Below are 26,096 nucleotides of genomic sequence, written 5' to 3' on the forward strand. Positions count from 1 at the left end.
GATGTAGGCGACAAGCAAGGTTGATATATACATTATGAAAAGAGTGCATTTAAAGATTTTTTTGGACTTGTTTCAATAGTTCTATTGGAATGCTTATAAACAGCAAATTGCCTTATTAGGAAAGAATTATTGAAATAAAATATATAAGCACTTTTTATAATCTTCTGTATCCAGTTTGACTTCTTAAATTGGGAGACTTCTTTAAAACAGTATTTGCAGATTGTCTTCTGTTTTCTGCTCTTCTTAATATAATCAGGATCAACATAGGGCGGAGAAACTACAAAAAGTCCATCTTTTGTGGGAGTGAGTGAGTGTTGAGTGATGTCGGTACAAATTGTTTATCCCTTTCTTTAGAAGATGCTGAATATCCCTCTTGTTTTTTTAAAGCAGAGCAGAGGTCAAATATATATGTAACAGAATATATAGATCAGTGAAGTTAAGGATAGAAAAAATCTAGTAGATCATGCAGTCCATGTCCCTGCCAGTGTTGGTGTGTGTTCACTTCAGTCTAATCTGGTGGTAACTGCCGGAACTAACAACTTTTCCTGGGGACTATGATTACAAATTTTCAGACCAAAAGTGACTTAGTTACACATTGAAAGTTGATGAGACTTAGACTTTTATGTCACTTAAGTGCTTTTGAAAATTGTACCCAATATCTGGAGATACTAGATTTTCCTGATGTTCAGCCCAACCCAACCCTAACCCTATGCTTTTCTCTTCCTTCTGCCTAACTGATCTATCTATTCTGTACTTACCACCATTGTATCTAAGTGCTTAAAAACACCTGATAATGTTTTTGGCACCTTGTTAACATTCACATGACAGAGCCAAAAGCTATTCTAACAACAAGGTATGTTCCAGGGTAATAATAATACTGCCCTAAATAAGCTCTCTTTTTCTTGGCATTTAGATGCATCAGCACTTATTGGGACTCACTTTGCATATTTAGTTCTTCTCATTTTTCCTCGTAAGCCAGATTCTCCAAACCGCTAACCATTTTGGTGCTTTTCTCTGAATTCTCTCCAATTAGTCAGTATTTTGCATGTACTAGATGCCTGGAACGGAATGCAATATTCTTGATGTGGACATAGTTAATTCACATAGGGCTGGGCAGCACTATCACTTAATCTGATGTGACCTGTGTCACTCTGAGTGACACAAGTTACAGCAACCCGTTGTCCACACTGGTGTGGGAGATGCTCTCCGGCAGAGGTGGAATAATCATGCTGATGGCAATGCACTCTACCGTCACAATAATTCATTTTCGCCAGATGCACTACGACGGTGCAGCTGCATGAGACCAGCTGTGCTGGAGTGTGGACTTGCCCATAGAAACAGCCTCCCTGCTCTGTGCTGGGATGCCTTTGGGCAAGCAGTCCAAAAGCAATTTTTTTTTCTGCTGCCATGTCAGATTGGGAATTCATCCCTAATCTGCTATCCACTGTCAACTCTATCTCTTGCTACTTCCCAGGACTCTCCCTCCAGCAGAACACCAGTATTTTGGGTTCCAACTCCCCAGACATATTAACCTTCAGTTTACATTTCATTGTTAATTAGTCTGGTTTTACTCTTTCTGGGTTTCCATTAAGCCTTTTTATATGGGAGAACCTTCTGAAATATTTATGCATATTGAAAAATTGAAAAATCTCCTTCATGTGTTGTATTACAAGGATCCCAGTGGCATTAGCTGTGGCCTGTATGTAAGTGCCATTCTACAATGTTGCATGATTCCTGTCATATGTCTCAAACTGAGTAAAGTGCATTCCACAACCACATAGACATGCTGGAATTCTGCTGTCCAGTTCTGCAGCGACCCTTAGCCTAAGGAGTTGGCAGCTTTCCATCTTGATACCAGAGAAACCTCCAGCTGGGCAAAATATGGGCACCCCTGAAACATCTGTAAATATGCATGATGTGTCATAATTAAAACAGTCCATGTAACTCCATTTCAGAGTGTACACATTCAGAACTGTTTGCCCACAGGGAGCATAGCTACTCGGTTTTCTAATTTATGGATCAGTTCCATGTTTCATATCCTAGTTTACAGAAGGGTGTTCCCTATTTTCTGTAAATCTCTTGCCAATTAAAACACTATATACTGTATTTAATAGCCCTCAGTATCCTGTGTAACTTGAAATAGAATCATATGACTAACTTGAATCAGTAAGATTACTTAAAATTATGCTTCTTTAGATTTGATCAGTTAAATACCTGCACTCTTCTACTGATAACTACTGTAATCAGTAAAATATATCCATAATGTATCTACAACACCAAGCTGATAACTAGTTCTGAAAGGCTTTCTCGGTTTTCTGTTGCTTTACACTAATGTGTTAATAAATAATTAGCTCCATAGGCTGTTCTTAGCAAGAGCAGATGCCTTGCTAGTCTGTTTTGATCTTTAAAGGTATTGTTTCTCACACTGTTGTACATCTGTATTTTCTGAATCATCCTAGTGTATGAAGCAATCTGTAGAATATTACTCAGGTCACTGTCTGTGTTAGTTTTGGATTCTCTCTTTCTGTCTGAATGTATCCTGTTTCCCCAAGTGGGCTCTGCCCACGAAAGCTCATGATACCATATTTTGTTAGTCTATAAAGTGCTACCAGACCATTTGTTGCTTTTTTCTGTAACAGACTAACTCGACTACCCCCTGAAGCTCTACCATTTATGTTTGTCTAGGATAATGGGAAGGAGGCTCCTGCAAAAATGACATGAGGGCTGCTTCAGGGCTCATTTATTCTGGTGTTATTGTTAGGAAAAGAACAGTTTAAGCAACAAAAACAAAACAGGTGACACTTTAGGGACTAAAAGCATTGATCAAAATATGCAGAAATAAATAGGGGCTTTTATTTTGATCTGTTCTTAAGCTTGGACATCATTTCAATATCTGTGGAGTTCTTAATACCTGCTAATATGGTTTGCAGCTTGCATTCATACCCATTGCTGTTGATCCCGCTTTCAGCATTGTAGGGTCATTCTGATGTGCAGATTTTCTGTCACGCTTTCAACTTTATGACACACCTTTCAGTAAGTGGAGGAGTTGATTTAAAAAAAAAAAATCTGAGCCTTACCAAGAAAAAAAACTTCCAGTCCTTTGACAATTTAGCAGTATGTGCGCTTTGAAACCAGTCCTTTGACAATGAATGTAATATAGCCAACTTGCCATCTCTGTCAGTGATGGAAATTCAGTGTGTCTCGGTGAAAGACATTTGTCACATCCTTCAGTTAGATCCAACTAGCTTCATTTAGCATTTGCAGTAGCATCAAGGGAAACCAAAGCCTGCCTTCCAAAATAGGAAGCTCAACTGAGTCTGGAAACCCCAGATGCAGATAAGACTTGTGTCTTCACTCCAGACTTAACTCATATTGATTACTTCCCTGTCACCTGGAAAAGCAGCTGTACTGCAGGATAAGAGTCTGAAGGGGTAGCTGTGTTAGTCTGTAACTGGAAAAACTTAAAAAACAACGAAGAAGTGGGTTGTGCCCACGAAAGCTCATGATATCATCTGTCTTTTTTGTTAGTCTCTAAGGTGCTGCAGGACCATTCCTTGTTTGTTAAAGTTTTTGCAGAATAAGAGTTGAGCTACTGTACTGCCCTGCCTTCATACTGGTGCTCTACTATCTCGTGTTCAATGCTGAGATTTCTGGAGACACGCCCCATGGTTTGTAGTGTTGCAGTAATCTGTGCCATTCTGTGATTGTTTGGTTTTGCACTTCTTCCATTCCAGCCACTGAAGAGTTAAATAGCATAAGTGCACATTGACTATATTAAGTACTTTAGCCTTTTCCAGTCTGTATATGATTTTGCTCCAGGCAAGGCATCTGTCTAGCTCTACAATAACTAGTATTTGGCATAAGTCCATTTTAAGGTTCAGAAGATTGTCTAGGGCACAGTAGATTATGGTAGACAAATGTGTCACATAGATGTGTCAGGACAAGGAGTAATGGGCTTAAAGTGCAGCAGGGGAGGTTTAGATTGGACATTAGGAAAAAATTCCTAACTGTCAGGGTGGTCAAATATTGGAATAAATTGCCAAGGGAGGTGGTGGAATCTCCCTCTCTGGAGATATTTAAGAACAGGTTAGATAGACATCTGTCAGGGATGGTGTAGACGGAGCTTGGTCCTGCCCTGAGGGCGGGGGGCTGGACTCGATGACCTCTCGAGGTCCCTTCCAGTCCTATTATTCTATGATTCAATGTTCTGTTTTTTTTTTTTTCAAATAAAAAAACAGCGACTAACCAAGTTTTGTAATAGCAATAACAACTGTATTGTAATTTGAAAACTTTGAATCCAAGTTTTTTGGCAATATGCCATTTTTTACTTCTTCCTCTTTTTAATTGTGTTGGGTAAGCTCTCCATTGTTCACAAAAGACCTTCCGGGTAATGGACAGCTAGACAGCTGTCAACAAAATGATCATATGTTTCAATATAAATCTCATGTTCATTGCAATGGGAGAATGCCTTTAACTTTTGTGTATGTCAGCAATCCATTTCGCAGAGTTCTGGATACAGTCAAGCCATTTCTAGATCTTCTGAATCTGAGGAATTGCTTATATCAAAATATGTAAAACATATTTTTAGTCAAAACCAAAAAAAAATGTGAATCATTTATTTATATCAGTGCTTACAGCATTTCCACGGATAGTTTGGAATATCAAGAAATCTGGAACAGTAGCTCCCAAGGAACAACTGTTAGATCCTTCTTTAGTCCTGGAACTATATTACATAAATGTAGATTGTGAGTGTCAATAGGATTTTCCCCCTTTTTGATTAAAAAGTATTTCATTTGTTTGCATTTTATATAAGTGCTGAATGTAATGCTCACTTACATCTGGGCAATGCTATTGTGGGTCTCCTGCCACAGGTGAGGATAGAATGGAGAGCAATCAACCAAAGATGTTCCATATTTCTCGTTCAATTCCTAATTGAAGCTCTTAGTACAGCTTGCATTTATTTTACACCTTTGTCAAAATCCTGGTGGGTTTTGCAGTGACTGTCTGGAAGCAGATTTGCTTTTCCATATTTTAACAGAAGCCTGCTGAGAATAGATACCATGGAAAAACTTAACAGACTGCCAGACGACTGCAGTTGTCTAAGCTAGAAATACATAATACAGTACAGTGTTCCCTTCAGCTGTTTTAACATTATTCCTGATAAAATAAGGAGTACCCAGGAACCCTTTTGCTCTGTTTCATACTGATGGCCACAGCAGGCCACATCATGATTCTGTCTCATACTTCTTGGATACATGACAGCCCATCTGTAATTGCTTTGAGAACCTTGTGCTACATATGACCTCTTTGCACATTCAAGCCTAATGGTGCAAAGATTCCTGTTTAGTATTCCATTAGAGAGAACAATACATACAGTAAGTCTGGCTCTCACACATGCATCTCTACAGGGAGGTGTCTTCTTTCTTCATCCTCAATAAATATTCCTCCTTTCCCTTTTCAGCCCCCAGTGACCAATTAATAAGAAGAGGTGCTTTCATAATGAGCTTTTTGAGATAAGATTAGATTTATGGTATGTTTAGAAAGCTCTAAAGCTTTAACAGTGTTAGATTTCTTGTGGCTACCATATAATCCATTCCTGCTCTAGCTGGATTTGTAAAATCTTATATTACGATAGTTCCTTCAGTGAGTATAGTAGGGATACATTCCATTTCTGTAATCCATTATTGTCTTTAAGCTACGTCTATACTGCACCTCTCTTGTGCAAAAGCCTATGCAAATGAAGTGCAGATTAGCATATTGCTGCTCTTCATTTGCATAATTAATTAGGTCATTTTTGCACAAGAGGCTTTTGCCTCTTGCACAAGAGCTGTTCTTCCTGAAAAAATGAGGATTAGATGTCCAGTATGCTCTCACCCCCTCGCCGCCACCGCCGCTTACAAGTTTCCCTGCTTGCAAGCTGGCTGTACGGGGCTTCCACCACCTCCCTGCAACAGGCAGAGGGTTCGCCCCTCGCCGTGCCGTCTCCCGCCGACACCCCCCTGCTCACCCGCCCGCCTTAAACAGCTGCCCGCCTCTCGCCCCCTCTTCGCCGCTGCCTACAAGTTTCCCCGCTTGCAAGCCAGCTGCGCAGGGCTTCCATCGCCTCCCCGCAACACTGCAGAGAGTTCACCCTTCCCTGCGTCGTTCCCCGCCGACCCTCCCCCCCCACACAGTGCAGGTCCCGGCAGATCTGTCACAGCACCCCACCAGAGTACCTCCCGATAGTACGGCATATCCGATAATCTGGCACCCCCTGGGTCCCAAGAGTGCCGGATTATCAGAAGTCTACTGTATATTTCTTACCTATTGTTTGAGTTCTGTCCAATTCTAGTTTTCTCTTCATCCCATCTATAATATTTCTTCAGCCGTTCAGTGTTCTAGAAGCATGTGCAATACATCCTACAAAAACATTCAGGGATGTGCTGTGAACTTAAAATCCTGTTTTCTATCTCTGAATCTTGGATGTAAGGAAGCCAATCCCAAGCACATAGATGAGAAAGTGAAAATGCTAAGGATCGAATGGCCACTTTTGAAGCATCTGTAATTCTAGCTGAAGCAAATGGGAATTACATTTGCTTAGCATTTCTCAAGGCTTGTCCCTAAATTAGCAGATAAGAAACGTGCTTTTTGTCAGCAGTGTGCAATGATCCTTCCAGCCAGTCCATATTGTGTGGTACAGAAGGTAGTTGCCCATGACTCTCACTTTTGTCACTCAGTAATGCTTGCTTATAAAAAGAAGATAGTTTAACCTGCTTACTGCACAGTACTTATATTTTCCTCCTTTAGCATCAACACTGTCTCCTAGGCAGCAGGCAGAGGCCTGCATAACGCATCCAAATAGGTGTTTTCAGCTACTGAGAGATACTGTAAACACATGTCTCCAACCTGGCTCTCCAAACTCATTAAGTACCACCCTTTGCAGACATCTAAGGCTAATTCTGTACTAGCAGAATGGTGGTCAAATGATTTAAAAATCCTGCACGAAGAAAACATTTTTACTTGGTTTAAGATCCTGCCCCCTGAGCTTTCTTGTAAAAAGTCATGAACCCCTACACTTGCTGATGATCATGGCATTCCATGTGATGAGGTGAGGAAAAATTGTATGGGTGGGGAAGAGCATAACAGATCAGACCTGATCTTCCTTCCATTGTTCTATACTTACGAAGATAGTTCCAAAAACATTTGTTCCTCTATCCAAAGCTGAAAGGTGTATTCAAGACAGGATACTCTTTAAGGTCTCTATAAGGCAAGTAGCACTTGTCTGTTTTCCTTAGGAAGGCATTTTTTAACTGTCACTTTGGCAAACAATCTGACTGTTAATATATCCCAAGATTTTTATACCTTTATTTGAATTGCATAAAGCCCACTGAATGCAGTTTGGCACTAGGCAACACAGTATATACATTTAGGTGCCAAGGAGAGACTATGCTGTGCTCAAGATGCTTCACATTCCAAACCAGTTACCTTGTAAGTGTAATATTTACCAGATTTCATTTCAGCTGGCGATGAAGAGCAGGCCTGTGCAGGAGGGGGAGCTAAGGAGAATTTGAGCTTGAGGAGGAAAAGCTTGAATGGATTGGTACAGTTTGCTAAATTCTTGCTGGGTAATTGACTTAGGTGAAGACACTGTAAAGAACAGAGTCACTCACTGGGCAGTTTATTCAGGCTAAAATCACTGTGCATGAAGGCAAAAATAAAAAAAGAAGGGGAGAATTGAAAGAAATACTCTAGCTGTGGATGTTAAGCTCTCTAGGCTTTGTTGGTGGTGGCTAACCCCTGAACAAGCTTTGGGTTTAATTTCATTTGCCCATGTAGACTAGTTATTATGATGACACAATAGCAGTTTTAAGACATTTATCCCCTACATAGCTTTACTTTTGTATCAAGCCAGAATTTGCCTAGCCACGAGACTTCTTTCAGTCAGAGCGGATTTCAGTCAATTTCTCAATCGGTGTAGGAAAGCCTCTTGTTTATAGAGCTAATAAATAAGATAAAGCAAAATGATTGGGGAGACAGGGTCCAATAAACATTTTTCTGCTAAGCAAATAATAAAATCCTGAGTCCGAGAGGAAACAAGATTGATTTGCAAAATCACCTACGTAATTTGTGTTCTCTACATGCCAGTGAAGAATGATTTCAAATGTTGTCCAATAAACTGAAATATTAAAAAGAAGCTGGATCTAGTTCAATTAGACCTCATTCTATTGTTTTTTTCATGCCCTTGCAGCTGAAAAAATGCTCCAATTCCAAATACAATGTGTTACAATTGTGCAAAATCCTTAATCCTATTTTCCATTCATTTTATGTAGTAATTAAAACCACAGCACTGGAAACTGCTTTCCTAGGCAATTTTCAATTGCAGAAGCCTATTTAACTTTACATGTATTACAATTATGCCTTTTAATTTGACTGTCTTTCAATTCCAAAAGATGCTGAAACTTGACAGTCTTACCTTAACTATAAATAAACCCATCCGTTCTCCTTCTGACATGTACAGAATTGTACTGTACAGAACATGACTACACAATTAGACCTTTTTTTAAAAAATGGAGGGCATTGCAAAATGCTTCACTGAAAGAATACTTTATGAGCTTAAAGAGAGAGGAAAGTTTTAAGGGAATAATTAAGGAGGGGAAATGAGTCAGTGGCTTGAAGGAAGAAAATTATGGGAGAGTTCCAACTGAGATGGGGCAGCAAGAACAATGGAGCCACCACCAACTGTGGAGAGTCATGTTTGGGAGGCACTCAGCAGCTCTCATGGTGGGAGCTCTACATGTAGATGAAGAGATAGAGGGATAGATTGGGAGGAGCAGCGCTGAAGGATCATGATTCATTCAGATGGCAGCAATTCAACAGTAAATCACAAATGGGTGCAGTGCCCATTTTCTAACGAGATCTCTGTGCAGAGCATTGTCCATATAAGCTGGTGGTCTTGACAATTAAAGCAACATTTGCTTGTTGAGTTTTAAAAGCCCAACTTCCTATTTAAAATTCGATGCTTTTGTGGGACAGGGTGGCTCTGTCTAGACTGAAATTCATTCCAGATGACTCTCACTCCAATAGGTAGTGAGATTCCCAGATAGATTTCCCCATTCATGGTTGACACTAATTGTCACACACACCCCTCCTTCCCTCTGGGAGCCTCAGAAGGGAGGGCAGTAATGGAATGGTCATGAAGATGGTCTTACTTGTAGAGGTGGTCTCTTCAAAACAGGAATCAAGAACTTTGGCAGGGCACTAAGAGGAACTCACAATGCCACCTTCATAAATAGAAGGATTCAGTCATTAGGGTGATCCATCCAACTCACACTATTTTCCCTTGCAGTTACAGGCTATAATTTAGGAGAGCTCTTAACCACATACTTAAGTCCAATCCTTTTCAGGAAAGCTCTTAAACTGACTTCAGCAAGATATAAGTTTAAAGTTAAATGCAGGCTAAATGCTTTGAGTCAGAGACTTTATATCACTGCATTTCAGAAGTCAGACTGATTTTATCATTTATCCCACACATATTCTTTTCCAATTGGTTGGAACTCCCTGTGGATTAATAAAGGGGAAAGAGAGTGTTTTATGTGAAAGCAACAATGCTATGAAACAAGAACAAAATTATTACAGTTGGATTCCCCCTCTCTAAAATAGAGATACATAAACACAGCAATCTGACCAGCTCAAACTGAATTGGGAAATAGCCTGAGTAACTTTTCACTGCCATTTCCTTGATTTCAACACAACTAAGTTTGTCATGTATGACGGCTTTGTGGTTGTTGTGATACTGTTGTAGAAAATTGGATTTAGAGAAAGCTTTCTTAGTAGTTTTCTTTAAGTAATTCACAGTGTTTCTATTTCCCCTCTGTCCCTGCTCCCAGCACAGCTTGCTTCAGCAGTGGCATGTTTCTTGTATCATATGATAGCACTGAGTCATGGTATCAATGTATGGCCAGGAGGTAACCTCAGTGGTTCCAACCATTGTCCTGGGTTGTACAATAGCACTCGCAGTTACAAGCCCCTTTCCACAGATGTGCAAGAGTGTGTTCAGAGAGGTAAAACACTGCCCTGGTAATTTAGCATATAAAGGTTTAACTCAGCTGTTTGCGACATTGTGGAAGCTGTTTGTATTTGGGAGTTGTAAGGTTGACAGAACCGGCTTTGGGGGCCTGGCTTGATTTTAGTGACATAGAAATATTCAGGCCACAGTTGATATTAAAAGGGGAGAGTAAGTCTTTATGGGAGACAGCCGTGAAAGTGTATTAAATCAGTTTCTAGCGTTGAAAGTTTGTAGCTGTGCTTTTTTCCCAGGGGTTAGTCACAGTCCCTTTTACAATCATCCAGGCCTGGTTTCTGGTATCTCCCAAAAAACACACAGGCACGAATCCCTCCAAATCAAGGGGACTGCAAACCAATTTGTGGCTCAGGGGTGCCTCATGGGCTGCTGCTGCTGTTAGGGCAGCAACAGGCCTGGTGGTTGGGCTGGCTAGCTGAACCCTCAGCATGGAAGAGTGTATTATTAAATGGACTTAGCGTGGGGCTAAGACCTGAGGATCCCTGTATTCTAATCTGGGGAAAGTGAATTCTTTCTGGGGCTTAAGTCACTTAAACCACTCCTTATTTTTATGTAGCCCTATGTAAGATGGAGACAATGCTACATATCGCCACACCTACTTAATGTATGGAGCGTGGTGATTAAATAGTGAATTAATAATTGTAAGGCACTTTATGCATATGCTAGAACTCTCCAGATTATGCAACAGGGACAGAGGCCTAGTGCCTCAGACTCCAATCTCATTTGAAGAATATCCCCTCGATAGTAAACATTTCTGACTATTACAACCCTAGCATAAGCAGCTGGCCTCCTCTTCTCCAGTGGAATTCAGCATGAAGTTATGCTCCAGACCCTTTTTTTATAAAATGAAGTGGTAAGTTCGGGGTTCTCCATAGAATCACCATTTTAACCCACCTAAACGCCTCATCCAGGCTGTGATCAGTGGGGAAGAGTTACTTCTATTTGGCAGGGGAAGAGGGAGGAGGACGGAAAAATGGATCCATAGACCCACTCAGAAGTATTCAGGCCACATGTGAAAATGTCAAATAGTAAGGAGTCCATTGAAGTCAGAGGTAAATATCTCCAGCTGTCCAGTTTGCCCATTCTGGGCTTTAGATGTAGCTGAAATAAGGCTATTTTCTTTTTATGACTTACATTTATAGTATTTAGTTTATTAACGAGCACTGGTGACAAATCTTTTTGCACTTGGTGCTGTCTATTGTAAACTGCATTCTTACTGCCTCCGAGCTGGCTTGAGCAGCCATATTGGCATCAGACCCCGTCTCCGAGTGCAGGTGCATCCTGTCCATCTGTGGCGGGTTCTCCTTGAAGTTGTTAAGATTCCACAATTCCCTTGTGCCTCTCCCTGACCTCATGCCTCAGCTTCAGTACCTTGAGAAATCTTAGAGCCATGAAAAGAGTGATATGCACAGCAGGTGCAGCTAGGTGTAGCTATGCCAAGAGTCTCATATGTTGAAAAGAAGAGTAGATTTGTAACAGAAGTAATGTTTGACATAAGTCTGATGGATTCAGTAAAATTATGGACAATGTTTTTTTAAAAATGTAGCTCATTAGTAAATTAGCACCGAGATAATATCTCAAAGCCAGGTTTAATCCTGCAGTCAGTATAAATGAAATTTATAAGGTAAATGCCAAAAAAGGACAGATTTAAAAATAATGAACATACACACAAACCATCCCAATACTTAATTGCCTGTTGATAAGAAAATAAAAAACACTGTCTTTCATTAAAAACATTATTGGAGTTTATTATTATTATTTATGTATTAATTAACCGCCATCCTTAAGTAGTCTGAGTATAAAGCATAATAGTTTACAAGTAATAGAACTAGGCTTTTCATTGTATCTGCACATTCACTCTGCCAATGGGGATGTCTCTTGTTACAGATCCCTTCTGAAAACTTTGTTTAAGTAGTCTGCAACTAAGAAAAGAAGTAGGGAAAAGAAAATAAGAAAAGGCTTTTTGTTATGAAGAAGCCTGTGGTCAGTCTTACACACATTGAAGGAGATGAATCTGATATGTTCTAGGCACCAACCTTCTCAGCTAACCCAATACAACAAATTCAGAGGCCCTCAACTTTGCCTGTTAAGAGGGTCAGCTTGTGTTTCCTAATCAGTTTCTTAAACAGAGATGGGCAGTAGCGCCTGTGATTCCATGGAAAGAGATGAAAGGCACATTGGGTATTTTTCTTACATTCCAGTATAAGCATAATAGCAAAGTGCATACCTGAGAATTTTCCAAAGACAACACACATCTATTTACATATTTGATTTCAGTGGTGATACATGATAACCTGGGATTTTATTCAAAGGATTCTGATGGTGATTTGGAAAGGTTCTCCTTCCTCAGATATTCAGAAAATAGCTGGCAAAAGCTTGAAGGACCTTTGTTGGCAACCTGAATCAGGAGAGAACATGAGGCAGAGCATGTGAAGACTGTCATCTTGTGCCGAAAAACTCTTCCATTGTTACACTAGACTGCTGTGCATGTAGGATGAAATCCTAGCCTTACTGAAGTCAATGGGATTGTCTTCAATTGGCCCACAATTTTACTCTAGAGCTTTAAAGTGACACTGCTTGGCCTCATGGGGAGACTTGCACTGGTGACATGCTTCAAGCTAGCAAGCTAAAGATAGCTTGAGTTCCATCCTGAGCCAGAACATCAATATTGCTTTTTAGCATACTTTCTTGAGCTCCACTATGTTGAGTCTGTCTACCTAAGCTGTGAGGCCCTTACTCCGAGTTGTAGTGTAGATCTTCTCTATGAGAATTTGGCTAACCTTATGGTTTGCCCAGATGCCTTGCTGAAGGCTGCAGCAGCCTCACCCATTACAGATCAAGCCTCTCTAGTCCAGCACCTTTGAGACCTGACCAGTGCTGAACCAGAGAATTTGCCGAACCACAGAAGGTCAATATTATCTATCCTCATTACCAACACTTCCACTGCTTACTTGGCTCTTAGAAGACATTTAGGGTAAATTAGAGCTAAATAATAGCAGAGAACACTGAGAGTCAGGACAGGTGGCTCTAAAAAAACCTTATGGGATCATTAGAAACTTCGGCATACTCATGATAAATGGACATCCAGCGAACTTAAAATCATTCCGGACGACAGATGTTTCCGGATTAGAGAGTTCTGGACTAGAGAGGTTCAACCTGTACCACCAAAGTACTCTTGGTGAACATGGTTACCCTGTTAAGCAGTCCAAAGCAATTGTTCAGCAGCCTGAAATTTGACCTGAAAATAGCTCTCTTGATATGCACTAAGTGTTATCACCAGTGCTCAACTCCTGTGTCCCAGCATGGGAGAGGAAAAGCAGCACAGCAGCACAAAAAGATATAAATAAAGCCAAGGAAAGGAATGAGACGAGTGACTGCGTGCCATGGAATTTCTCCTGAACGGATTCATTTCCAAGCAATCTTAGAGGCAGCAGCAGAATGCATATAATAAAACGGAACACATCTGTGAAAAACTTGCAGGTGTTTACGTGCTGTTTGCTGGCTGGCCTGATTTTTTATTTTTTTTTTATTTTTGCAAAGGGATGAGTGTCAGATCTTCCAGAGAGAGAGAGTAAATGATTACTAGTCTTTCCCATTTCAGTGCTGCCTGTTCTGCTTCATCCTGTTAAGTATAATTTAGAGGGGCAGAATCATAACCTGGGAAGGGTTCCATATTAATTTCTAAGAAAGTGAAGCATTCAGCGCTGGTCACACTAAGTATTTCTTCGGTCTGTCACTGTGCCACCAGCAGTGATTGCTTTGTCCCATCTGGATTCTCTGTGGTCTGGTCAGGAATATATCACTTCATTTATCATTTCATAATCCTAGAGATGTAATGTCATACAGCACTCACACAGCAAATATCATCGTCTAGTACAGCTGTGAAGAAAGATGAGCACTGAGTGCACATTAGATGACAGAGAAAGTAACAGTTTTCCTAGGGGAGGCCACAGACAGCTACCCCCTTCTTACTCTTGCAGAGGTTTCAGCCATTTGAATATAGCTTTTGAATACCTCTGTAGTTGAGAAATATTTGGATCAGTATTTTGATTCAAGGCTCTTTGTTTAATCCTAATGCACTAAAACGTTTTACTCTATATTGTTAGACTTTTTCCCTGTAGCGAAACGGCCCTTCTATATAATCCAGGCCCTTTCCAATTCCACTTCTCTCGTTCATAGAGATGTGCCTTTTTTTAAAGGAACTCTCTGATTCAATGGAACGTACTGTCAAGACAGGAGAAATTTTAAAGGGCCAGGATGCCAGGATCATGGCTTGTGTTTAGTCAAACACAGTGTCTGACCATGAAGTAATGATAATAAAACGCCCTCACAATGTATATGGTAATTCACACTATTTAAACATGTATGTCTGATTACACAGTACCTAGTCTTTGTTCTCTAGTCACTACCACTAGTTTTCCATGGTCATTTCATTTTCAATCTAGGTGGATGTTAGAAGCACACATACTTTGTGATGGTGTGTACAGGGGTGACTGGTGCTTGCAGGAGAAGGGGGTGCAGGGAGTGCTATCTAGAGAGTCAGGGCATATGGGGACACCCCATTTAGCAATTAAAATTTGGCAGGGACACGGAGTGATGCACCTCTCAAGAGCTACCACAAGTAATGTAAGGGGGGGTGTATGTATTTAACCGTTTTACTCTCACTTTCCTTCTAGCCATGCATCACAATCAGATCCCCCTTTTTGCGAAGGGTGATCCTGCAACACTTTGTTGCGGTTAAATTCAACAGTCAAAGGTGCTAATAATATAGAAGGTCTCGCTGTCTCCAAAAATAAATGTGTTCTGATTTGTGCTGGACTTGTTTCTCTTAGGGGGAACCTCTTAGATCCCACATAATGTCATCATTGGCATGTGTCCTGCAATGCAGGAAGCCTGGCTTAGTAAGAGCAGACTGACATACAGGTAATTATTTTACAGCTGGCCTTTTTAAACACAGCTGTTGAAAAAACCCAGCTTTTGTTATCCACTAACCTTAAATATGGTCACTTTTCTCTATCAAGGCCATTTCCTCTCACCTCACTCACCAGCCATCCAGACTGTTTCACTATCACTTTCTATTTTGGTAAAATTCTCCTGCAGTGGATGGCAGCGTGTGTGGGCTGGAATGAAGCAGGCATGCGTAGTATCTCTTTCTCCAAACTATTTAGCTCTTGCTGTCTCTGCTTTGACAGCACTGAATGTTTGGGCTTGTTTTTTGTTTTTTTTAATAGTTCATTCATCTGCAGGAAAGGAAGAAGGAATGGGTGCCCATGATGCTGTACAGCATCTAGTGATACATTAGTGTTGGGCTGTTAACTGCAAATGATAGGCAACATCAAGAGAAAGAAAGAGGTAAAGAGAGGATATGCAGATTTTTTTTTCATAACATTCTTGCCTTTTTGTTTACTCCAGGCCCAGTGTGTTACTTTATAGCCTATTGTCTGGCTTTCTGATCATACAGACAGTAGTGTTCTACAGTTGTTTGCATGTTTTTTGGATTCCGTCTGTTTATCACCCAGTGGTTTTCAAACTTCTTTTCTCATGACCAGTTGAAGAAAATTGTTAATGCCCATGACCTAGCATAATTTGAATAGAGTGTGGGCTCCAGGGTAGGGCTGAGGATCAGAGTTTTGGAGTGTAGGAGGGGGCTCCGGGTTTGCCCAGGCTAGGGCAGAAAGGATTTACTTTAAGCAGCTCCCAGTCAGCAGTGCAGCAGGGTGTTAAGGCAGCTTCCTGCCTGTCCTCGCACTGCAGACCATGCTGCACCCCGGAAGTAGCCAGGTTCCCAGCCAATGGAAGTGTGGAGCTAGTGCTTGGGGCAGAGCAGAGCCCTCTCCCACTAGGAGCCAATTCTGTTGCTGGCTGCTTCTGTGGCACAGCACAGTCTGTGGCTCCAGGACAGACAGGTACCCTGCCATAGCACCCCCACTGATCACCTGATCACTTTGCAGCAATGAGACCGAGTGCCCGACATTCCACAACCCAGAGCTGGGTCATTACCCGTAGTTTCAAAACCATTGCCTGTAGCAACCAGCAGGGACTGGAAGAAAGTTTTTTGCTTCATGTCTTTTGGTTTGGTAAAGATTTAGGCTCAGATTTTGGTCTCACCACCCACAAATGGGGCTAGGTATTCAGCCATACTCTTTCCCCATTTCAGTACCAGAATACATGTGAATACAGCGGGGCTGCTGCTTTCCGGGAGGGGAGCATAGCACGAGCTGAGTGCTTTTGAAAATCAGGCCACAAGTGTCACAGTAGCACCTATCAGGTGGTATGGCCTTTGCAAAATCTGACCTTTATTCCGGTATCTCTCTGGGAACCGAGCAGTTTTGAAAACCTATCCCAAATTATGGGTGCCAAGCACTTGAAAATCTGGTCTTCCTAGTCTTGGTTAAAAGCACCAGAAGAGATTAATCCACTTCTGTCAAAAATATGCTAGCATTAGTTTCACAGTTTGCAAATGGGCCTGGGTCTCTTTGGGCCAATGTGGGTTCCAAGCCTGAATTAACTCTCTGTCATTGTGACTACAGTCTACCAGAAAGCAGTGGCTATGTGTCTGAAGAAAGGGGTGATAATGTCAACTATAGCTGAGACCTTGGCTGTCACTAGACACAAACCATCTTTTCAGATAAGCCAGCTCTGCACCAATGTGTCCTGTAACTTTACTGTTTGGTATGAAGTTGCACCATCCTCCCCCACATTTTGAGGGAGTGAAGTGGCTGTTATCCTTTCTGATGGTCTCCTCCTCAGCGATGGGGTATGTTTTGGTACCACGGTAAGCTGTTCCTGCCTCGGGCCACAGAAAATGGACAGGCATTCTTGTTATCTTGCATGACAGCCCTTCTCCACCTGGTAGCACACAGTAAGTGTGAGAGGAAAGAAGGAAGAGCCAGAATTGACTGTGTTCAATAGGGTCACCGGTTTGCAGCCTGTATCCGTGGTCTGGGGTGACATTGGAGTGATACTCTGCTAGCACAGGTGTGGGTAAAGATCTTGAGGGGCCTACAGAGCAGCATGTGACTGAGTGTGCTGAGTAGCTGGAGTGGGTGTCTAGCCTTTTACTGCCTTCTTTGTTTCCCAGACTGAATTGTGTTTTAAACTAAGACCACAAAGGTTAGTAGCTGAATGGGAGGGAGACTGTCGGAAGCAACATATGTGTGAAGGGTGGACAATGGGGTCATGTGACCCCTCCCCCAAATTTATGCAAGGACTACTGCAGGGTCACCACTGGTCACCTGTCCCAGTATTTGTATGAGTCTTACACTAGAACCTATGGGTGATTTAATTAGGGACACTGAGGTGGCTAATGGACAGGAGACCCCTCCCAGGGGAGGGCAGGGCTTGGACACCATGGCTGGAAGGAGGGTAGCTAGGGCTGCCCCATTCCTGTGCTTCTATTTCAGTGTTGACTCAGAGGTGGCCTGGCTCAGTCCCATTGTCCTAGTCCTACATGGCAAGTAGTGGAGCTGAACCAGTCAAGAGACCATGGAAGCCAGGCAATCTGCCCTGCCAGCTGCACCCTGCAGGAAAGGCAGGACCAATAGCTGCTGCTCTCCAGGAGGGGAGCTTGAGGATAAAGAGGAGGCTGCTGAAGGGATGGCAGTGACTTAAGCTCATTGGGGAGCGGGGGGTGTCAAACCTTGAAATTGTGCCCTCCCGGTATCAACAGTTATGTGTCATCCCTGTTAGAAAATTCCATCTTTTTCTAACTGTGGCCAGCTTTCCAAGCAGATCCACATTTTATTTTCTTTCCATATTGCACTGTAGATTTTTACAGAGGAACAGCAGTTCAACAGTGGAACATTAAGCACAAAGCTGTTAATTATCATCTTGACCTTCTAGAACAGAAGGGCTGTCTTTGGCTGTGTACTGTGTGGCTACATGGAGCTTTACAGGCACAGCGTGGACAGAACTCACATTCTCCCGAGAGCTTGTGTTTCAGCATAAGTAATAATCAGACTGTGAGCTTGTATCATTTCAGCTGAGATAATAATCAGTTCATGACTAGAAGAACAGGGCCTGTGATGTACTTTGACTCCTTACAGGCAGTTCATGAAAATATAGAGAGAAAATTACACAGATTCTCTACAGGTAAGCATCAACTGCAGGTAATACTCTTCCTTAGAAGTTCATTATTTAATATGGAAAGAAGTTAATTACCTTGTCAATATTGGTTTGTGTAGATATAACTGATGGGCAAAAAAGCCAGCTTTTCGAATAACTAGAGTAGGCGTCCCATCTAGGCCTAGAGTTTGGGGTTTTTTACATAGCAAGTGTGATCCCCCTCTTTCCTCACGGGGTTACTCGGGAGCAGGCTACACTTACCTGGGTGCCTGATGTGTTTAACATAAAAGGAGATCCTTAGTAGCCCAATGGTGATGTTGTTTAATTGGGGATTCCCTAACCACCCCCTTGCTGCAGTCCCTTGCTACTAAAGGTATATACAATGGCGGTGCCTCCACCTGTCTGGCTCTGTACACACTTAATGATGTGCCTGGGGAGCCTCCAGGAATCAAATTATTCCAGTAATAATCTGGCTCTAACTCCAACACAACAATTATAAATAATATACATCTAATTGATTAAATTAGCATTAATGCTCCTTTACATAACAAACTTAAAGAAAAAGGGTTTAACAGACTAAAAATGAATAAAAGCAATTAACAAAGTAGACAGAAAGAAAACTTAACTATCTGGCATTTACACTGCCACCATTTATCTCATCCCAGAGTGTGCCCTCCTCTGGATTCCCTTGCTTGCGTACGTGTGCTTGGAGGTCTGCAGCTGGAGTGGAGACAGCACTGTGCAGGTCCTGTGTGTGTCAGTCCAAGCTGAGCAGCCAGCTTCAAAATCACTGCTGCTGGAGCTGGCTCCACCTAATGCCAGCAGCTCTGGTTCATTGGGCTGGTCACTCTGCCTCCCTTTGCACCCAGAGTCAGTCTATTTTCTGTGCTCCGTCCCAAGCAGCACTTTCCCAAACAGCCATAGTTACACACAGTACCTTCTATACAGGGTTACGCAGGCCTTTCTCAGCCACGGGCACAGCCAAAGTCTCTCCCCTCCAGGGACAATCGCTCCATCAGCCCTTGAAGCAGCCTGCTAGCCTAAAGCCCCAGCAGCCTCTCAGCAGCAGGCTCTAGCTTCCAGCAGTGGCTCCTGGACTGGAAAAAGGCTCCACACCAGCAGTCTGGCTGCTCTCTCCAAAATGCACCCCACCAACTCTCTCTCTCCCTGCCTGGAAGAGCCACCATCCCCTCCTTTTTCCCAAGGGCTCATGGGAGTTGTAGTCTCTAGGAGTAGACTGCAGCACAAAGGATCCTTCCAGTAAATGTAAGAGGTTCCTCTAGTAAGAGGGAGCCTACACAAGGATTGGGACTTGACAGTCCAATGGTGGTGTATTGGCTCTACCTTTCTTCTGGGTTGGCTATTTTAACCACCAGTATCAGTGGTACAGCGGCTGATTTGATGTCACGTGTCGTCAATTCTCAGTTCTTCCATGGTTTCAGCAGTATATTCAGTGAATGGTGTCCCAAACTTTTGCTCTTTCTTATTGCCTTTATGTCAGGGAAACCTCTCTTCCTTTCTTTCTCAGAATCTACTGTTTTGCTTTGGCTCTCCAGAACATATTTTTAAAGATATTTAGGCATTGCTGTACTCAGCGATAACATTTCTAACTAACTCAGGAGCTGCAGTCTCATTTTCAAAAGGATTTAGGCACTCAGGATCCAAAGTCTCATTGATAATCGATGCAATTTAGTCTCCTTGAGTATCTAAATCCCTTTTGAAAACAAGACTTAAATTCTTAAATAAGAGATGAATTGCATCAACACCTAGCTGCCTTTACAAATCTGGACCTCCCGCAAGCTACAAATGGATGTGTCTTGTATTATGCTCTGAAAGAGGCAAGACACAAATGTATACTGCTCTGTGATGAAAGGGAATTCCATTGCCAGGAGCCCTCGGCTGAAAACTCCCTGCTGTACACGCCCAAGAATATCTCAGTGATACTTTCTGAGTTTGTGATATCACTACAGGAAGTGGGGAGTGGTATCTGCAACTGCTCCAAATTACCGACACAGTGTGATCCATCTAGATCCAAGGCACTGGAATAGCTGATGGTTGTTTTCAGACACCTTTTATCACAGATGGAAAAGCTTATCATAGGGGTGACTATGTATATCTGAGCTGCCCATTTGGGCCTCTGAACACTTGAATGTTAGACCCCTGAATGTAGCCCATATGCATGATATGGCTCTGTATATTTCCATATAGGCAGCTCTCTGCATTCTGGAGACTGCTTTTTGCAGGATTCTGCAGTCACATTGGAATCACAAGTGGTGAGGAGGACAATTAGCTGTGAGTTTTTGGAATCCAGATGTGTTGGATAACTGTCTAATTCTTGGAGAGGTTTTCACTGGAAGAGAGTGCCTGACAGCAAGGATAGGATCCTGCTGGAAAGTTACTCCGTAATAGATTACAAGTTGCCTTTTCCTCCATCTCCTAGTACATACAACTTCAGTTGTCACATGCCATTGGTGTTAAAGGGGGGGTTGCTCTGGACAAGAATCCATATGAAGGGCCAGGAATGAAATCTACACAGGAGGTGGGAAGAAACAATATCATGTTATGCATAAGTGACTGCTGGTAGCTTATTGCTATCACTAAGCTGCAATCTAAACTCTCTAAACAGTTCTAAGAGAGGGCAAGGAACTTCTGCCAGAGTATAGAAAGCATAACAACTGCATTTAATAACAATCAAGCAACTCTCATAAATATTTGCATATGCTTCTTCAAAGCCTACTACATGGCCATTCATATAATTCAGTTAAGAAGAATAAAAAGGAGAAGGGGAAAAAGGGACCTCATATTTTGTAACTGTGATAATGAAGAACGGGCAGAGCACCAGAATGAAAAGGAGAAGGAGGGAAAAATAAAAAGCAAAGAAAACCCTCCAAAGTTTAATAAACACAAAAGGGAATAAAAAATAAATCTTTGGAGCATTTATTACCAGCCCTTGATGGAAGGATTAGATGGAAGTTCTCAGCCTTTCCAGTGTGGGTGGATGTGTGAAGTCAGTCCTTATGGTTTCTACCAATGAGAAAAGAAAAGTTGTTTACATTTCCTAACAACAGGAAACATATTGAATTAGTTCCACTTATTTGTGATGCTCTTTCAAAGAATGTTTCAGGCTTCTGCTCTCTAACAATGAAACTGTGCTTGGAAACTACATGGGACAGACTCATCTCTGGTGTAAATGCATTGAAATTATTGGGCCAGAGTCAAAGCGGAGTTGATGGGAGTCCAACTGTGCCTAATTTGATACAATTTGTATGCTAAGGAGGGGTTCAGAAGAAGGTACAAATTACAGCATCTTAGAGTCACTTGAGGCCAAATCCAACTCTTTTTAAAGTCAGTGGGAGTCTTTCGGCAGTCGTAGTGATTCTGCAGTTATTTGTAAGGATTTTGTAACATAAATGACCCGTCCTCCATTGTTACCAAATCTTTGATGTCCCTATACCTTTCATGTAATGGAGATAGAATTCTATTTCATTTGTTAATGAAAAAATGATAAAATAAATAGAGAAAAATATTGATTTTGTTCAGAAAAAATGTATTGCGGTGGTGCATCAAGGAAATTACTGGCAGACTCTTCAGGAATGGATTCATGAATAGGCTGTATCTAAAATTTAAAAAAAATCAGAAAGGGGACATGGAAGTATAGTTTCTACAAACAACATTGAGCAACCTGTAGGATGCCCTTGTTAGATCTTATTCAGAAGAAATATGTGGAAATACAGTAGAACTTAATTCTAACACAGAATTTGCCTATGTGTAATGGAGGAGAAGCCGTTTCCCAACTTGGTTTATCCACAGGGAATAAAATTATAGGCCGATATCTTAACTAACTGACGAGGAAGGACAATTTACAGTTAATCCTAAAGACATCAGTGATACATTTATGCATTTTTAGCCAAAAATATATTCCTCCCATGATGTGAAATCTGAGGCTTCTTACTGAAGATTTTCCTTTCCTAGTAGTAGGACAAGATTTGGACAACAGGCAGGTTGTAGTCTTGGCGTTCTCTGTAACTTAAAAAGAAATCAAGCAGGCTGTTTCTGCTCTTAGTAGAGATTTACTTCCTGCTTTTCATAGAATTTCTCAAAAATATTGAGACTAAATGTTGTGTGATAGTGTAAAGGGAAGCTTTAGCAAAGGCAATTCCCTACTACTCTGAGAGAGACTATGACCACTGTATGACTCAAGATAAGGACCTTCTGTTAGTGAGGCTTTATGGACCAAATTCTCTTTTGAATTCTTATTTTAAGATTATTGCAAAAAAAAATTAGCCAGTTGGGTGGCAAGGATGTTGTCCAGCAGAGTGATCAGCGGGAGTTTGTTTTAGGATGTGGTATATTTGCTCATTTTTTTAAATTGATGGTACCAGTAAGAAAGACTGGTCAACCAATGTGCTAACTGCAGTAGGTGTGAGGAAGGCATTTAACTATATTGAGTGGAGATTTATTTTGGGAGTCCTCTTTTATGTGGACTTTGGCACATATGCTGAGAATTGGTAATCTACTGCATGCAGTGGAGCCAAACTGTGGTCTAAATCTGTTCTTTGTCATCTGAAATTTTCCTCTTGTTAAGAATTACTTTTCAGAATTATCCATTTTCCAGTTGTTAATGAGATTTTAAGTTGGTTTAGCCTTATGAAAGCCATAAGGACAATAGAAATATGTGATTTCACTCTTTGCTGATGGTGCACTTCCCTTTCCTGCATTGATATATGCCTTGTATTTATTTATTTATTATATTCAGGTCCAGACAGAATGCAAAAAATAGATGTAATGCATTGTGACAGGTGTACTAAATGTAAAAGTGAGGTTGGTGCCTTTTTGCAAATTATCTAGAACTGCTGGATTCTTCAGATAACAGTGGAAAAACACCTTAAAGATATTGTAGAAATGCAACATGTTCTTTGTTGATTTAAATGATTAATGATCTGGTCAATCATCCTCTACTAGTAGTGGCTTAGAAATAGACTCTCACTTATTGGACTTGCTTTTTCTATAGCTAGTAATTGTATAATACACCACAGAAGAAGAAACCCTATTCCATCAGTAAGAGAAAAGTTGTCAAAATACAGGGAAAGGGTTTGAGCAAGAGTCTCCTCCAGGACATTTGAAAAAAGCTCAAGAGTCATGCCTGGGGTTTAACTGTTCAGAGGCTCAATCCTGTAACAGTCTGGGTACCAACTGCTTCCACTGCATGACAATTGGATTGTGTGAAATGTGAGGAGAATGCTGTGTTTTAAAGATGGTGGCTCAAATTTTCAGCTGGCATAACTTTGCTAAAGCTCAGTAGAGAGAGGATTTAGCCCATTTTGTCTATTTTTAATGTTCCCCCAGTATATGTTTTTCATCTTTGTTTCTCTTCTATACAGTTTTCAAGTTGGAAAAAAATGTAAAAGAGAAAACAGTCTTCATTTTATTTTTAGTGGGAGTTGTATCAGGCCCCTAGAGCCACTCGGGTTCATCTCTGCATTTGGCTTACTTACCCCACCCACTCCATAACTGGAGGACTTCTTGCCAAACAGCATGGTGTGGAAAATTGTCACACATGCAAAGCATGTGTTCAGCAGCACGTTATATGGATTGCTGTTTGTGTTCCTGGACAAAATTAGATAGAATAGCTTATAATGATTGCTGACCCATTATGTTGTATGGAGTTGGGTGTGTAAGTGCTTGCCATGGGAACCTCAGATAAGATTTAGGAGAGGAAACCCTTTGAAATTTAAACTGATGATTTTTGTAACTGTAAGATTTTGTTCCAGCTTTCCTATGTTCAAACGGTGCCTGAGCTTTTGCCCAACTCTCTCCAGTGCACAGCAGATGCATTTTAATATACATGATCAGGTATCATTGACAGTTGATCACTGTACATATAGTTTTCTTTTTGTACTTGCTTGTCTATCCCTTTTCCCTTCTAATTATTTTTGCAGTTAAATACAGTCAGAATATGTAAAACAGAAAACACATTGTACAGGGCTGGATATTTTTACTCTGGGCTTTGAAATAATGAAACCTATATGGGGCAAAGTGCTTGCATTAAATTCTGTTTTCTTGGAAAATACAATTAAGCCTATGCAAGTCTGAAGTCATTTGCCAGATATCAACTGTCACGGACTTGCTCCAGTTTATAAGCATCCAGGATTTTCCACTGTTACTTTCAAAGAACGGGGTTAAATGCATGCCCTGAAATAGAATTTGAAATGGCTAGTTAATCTCTATTAATCTGCTATTCCTCTAGTCTAACACATGTGTTTACTTTTCTGGTTAAATTCTTAATGATATTAAATTGGCCATCGGAAACTGAATCATGCTGCACACATTTCCCTTACTGTTTCTCGAGGCTTGTGGTCTTTAAAAGAACAATGTATTTTATCATTTTAAAAGATTACACTAACTTCTTGCAGATGCCATCCCACCAAACTATTACAGCCTTTACTACAGAATCGTCAGATTTGACGTCTCAGCGATGGAGAAAAATGCTTCCAACTTGGTGAAGGCAGAGTTTAGAGTTTTTCGTTTGCAGAATTCAAAGGCACGGGTATCTGAGCAGCGAATAGAACTGTATCAGGTAAAGCTCTCACTATTACTGTGGATTATTGTACTGAGTCCTTACGATAACATTCCATGCACCTGATTCTTTGCTGTCTCACTTTGAATTAACCTCCAGTGACTCCATTGACTTCAGTGGAGGTATTCTAAATTTACACTTATGTAAGCAAGGAGAGACTCAGGCTTCATGCGCTCAAAATCTTAACTGAAAAACTAATGTTGAGTGTTTTCACAGTTCAAGATAGTAAATTAATAATAAAAAAATGGTTCCTCTACCTCTCCTTTCATTGCAAGATATCAATGTACTTTACAAATATTAATTCACTAATTAGGTCTTATAGTACCTTTCTGAAGTAGACACAGTTTATTATCCCCACTTAAACAAATAGAACTAAATGAGGCAGAAGCTAAGTCTAAACTTACAACATTAAGGTGCTTTAAAGAGGAAGTGTATCACCAGCACTCTATGCACTCTATCTAAGGAGTGTAGTTCCCAGAGCTGGGTTTCTGTTTACTCTAGTGCTTTCAGAGAATCATAGAGGTCATCGAGTCCTGTCCCCTGCCCTCACAGCAGGACCAAGCACCATCTAGGCCATCCCTGATAGATATCTAACAACACTGTAGCTTGCTGTGCTGGGGGAGAGGGGGAATTTCACACTTCTGAGTGAGAAAGTTGCAGCACAGTAAAGTGGCCAGACATGTCCAGAAAGAGGTGAAGAACCACTTTTCAAAAGCACACTCTAATTTTGGGTGGCCAACAACAACTTCAGTTGATATCAACGGGAGCTGTAATGTGCTCAGTAGAAAATCAGATCTTAGGTGTCTAAAGCTGGGCATGCAATATTGGAGGGTGCTTATGAAACTGGGCCCTACATGATCTGCTTCAACTAACACATTGAGTCTGTGGCAAGGGCAAGGAACAGAATCCAGGACCCTAACTCTCCATCTCTTGATCTAATCACTGCTTTACATGTGACGGGTGCAACCCTAGATGGGCCTGAGTGGGCTATGACCTGCCTACTTTGTATCTAGGCCCATCCCCCCAGATCTCCTTGTGCTCCAGTGCTTGCCCTGCTCTGCCTGCTCTAGCTCCAACTGGGGAACTGGCTCAGAGGCTCATCCCACTCTGCCTGCCTGGTGCTTCAAACAAGGAGCATGGCTGGGGCTTAGGGGTTAACGCCAGCTCTGCCAGGTGCTCCAGCTGGGGAGCAGGAGGAGCAGGGCTAGAACCCACACCCAGACTCTGCTCTTGGGCTGGAGCACGTGGCTGGCAGGCAGAACAGGGCAAGCTCCTGCACGTGGACCCCGTGCTCCAGCTGTGTTCCTGAGCTCAGAGTCCACTGACCAGCATGTCCACACACACACACACACCCCCTTTCTGATCAGTTGTGGGGGAGGCAGCCCAATCCCTCCT

The 26,096-nt window shown here is 41.5% G+C and overlaps 1 protein-coding gene across 1 annotated transcript in view; it reads left to right on the forward strand.

Annotated features, from left to right (window-relative positions):
• The window catches only part of TGFB2 (transforming growth factor beta 2), a 77,581-nt gene that overhangs the window by 25,082 nt on the left and 26,403 nt on the right, over nt 1-26,096 (forward strand). The window contains exon 2 of the mRNA XM_006115568.3: nt 24,538-24,701. Within this exon, the coding sequence (XP_006115630.1) occupies nt 24,538-24,701 (164 nt within the window). The remainder of the gene's footprint in view (nt 1-24,537; nt 24,702-26,096) is intronic.

The sequence above is a fragment of the Pelodiscus sinensis genome, chromosome 3, assembly GCF_052426305.1.
Source record: "Pelodiscus sinensis isolate ZL-2025 chromosome 3, ASM5242630v1, whole genome shotgun sequence".
In the NCBI taxonomy this organism is placed as follows: Eukaryota; Metazoa; Chordata; order Testudines; family Trionychidae; genus Pelodiscus; species Pelodiscus sinensis.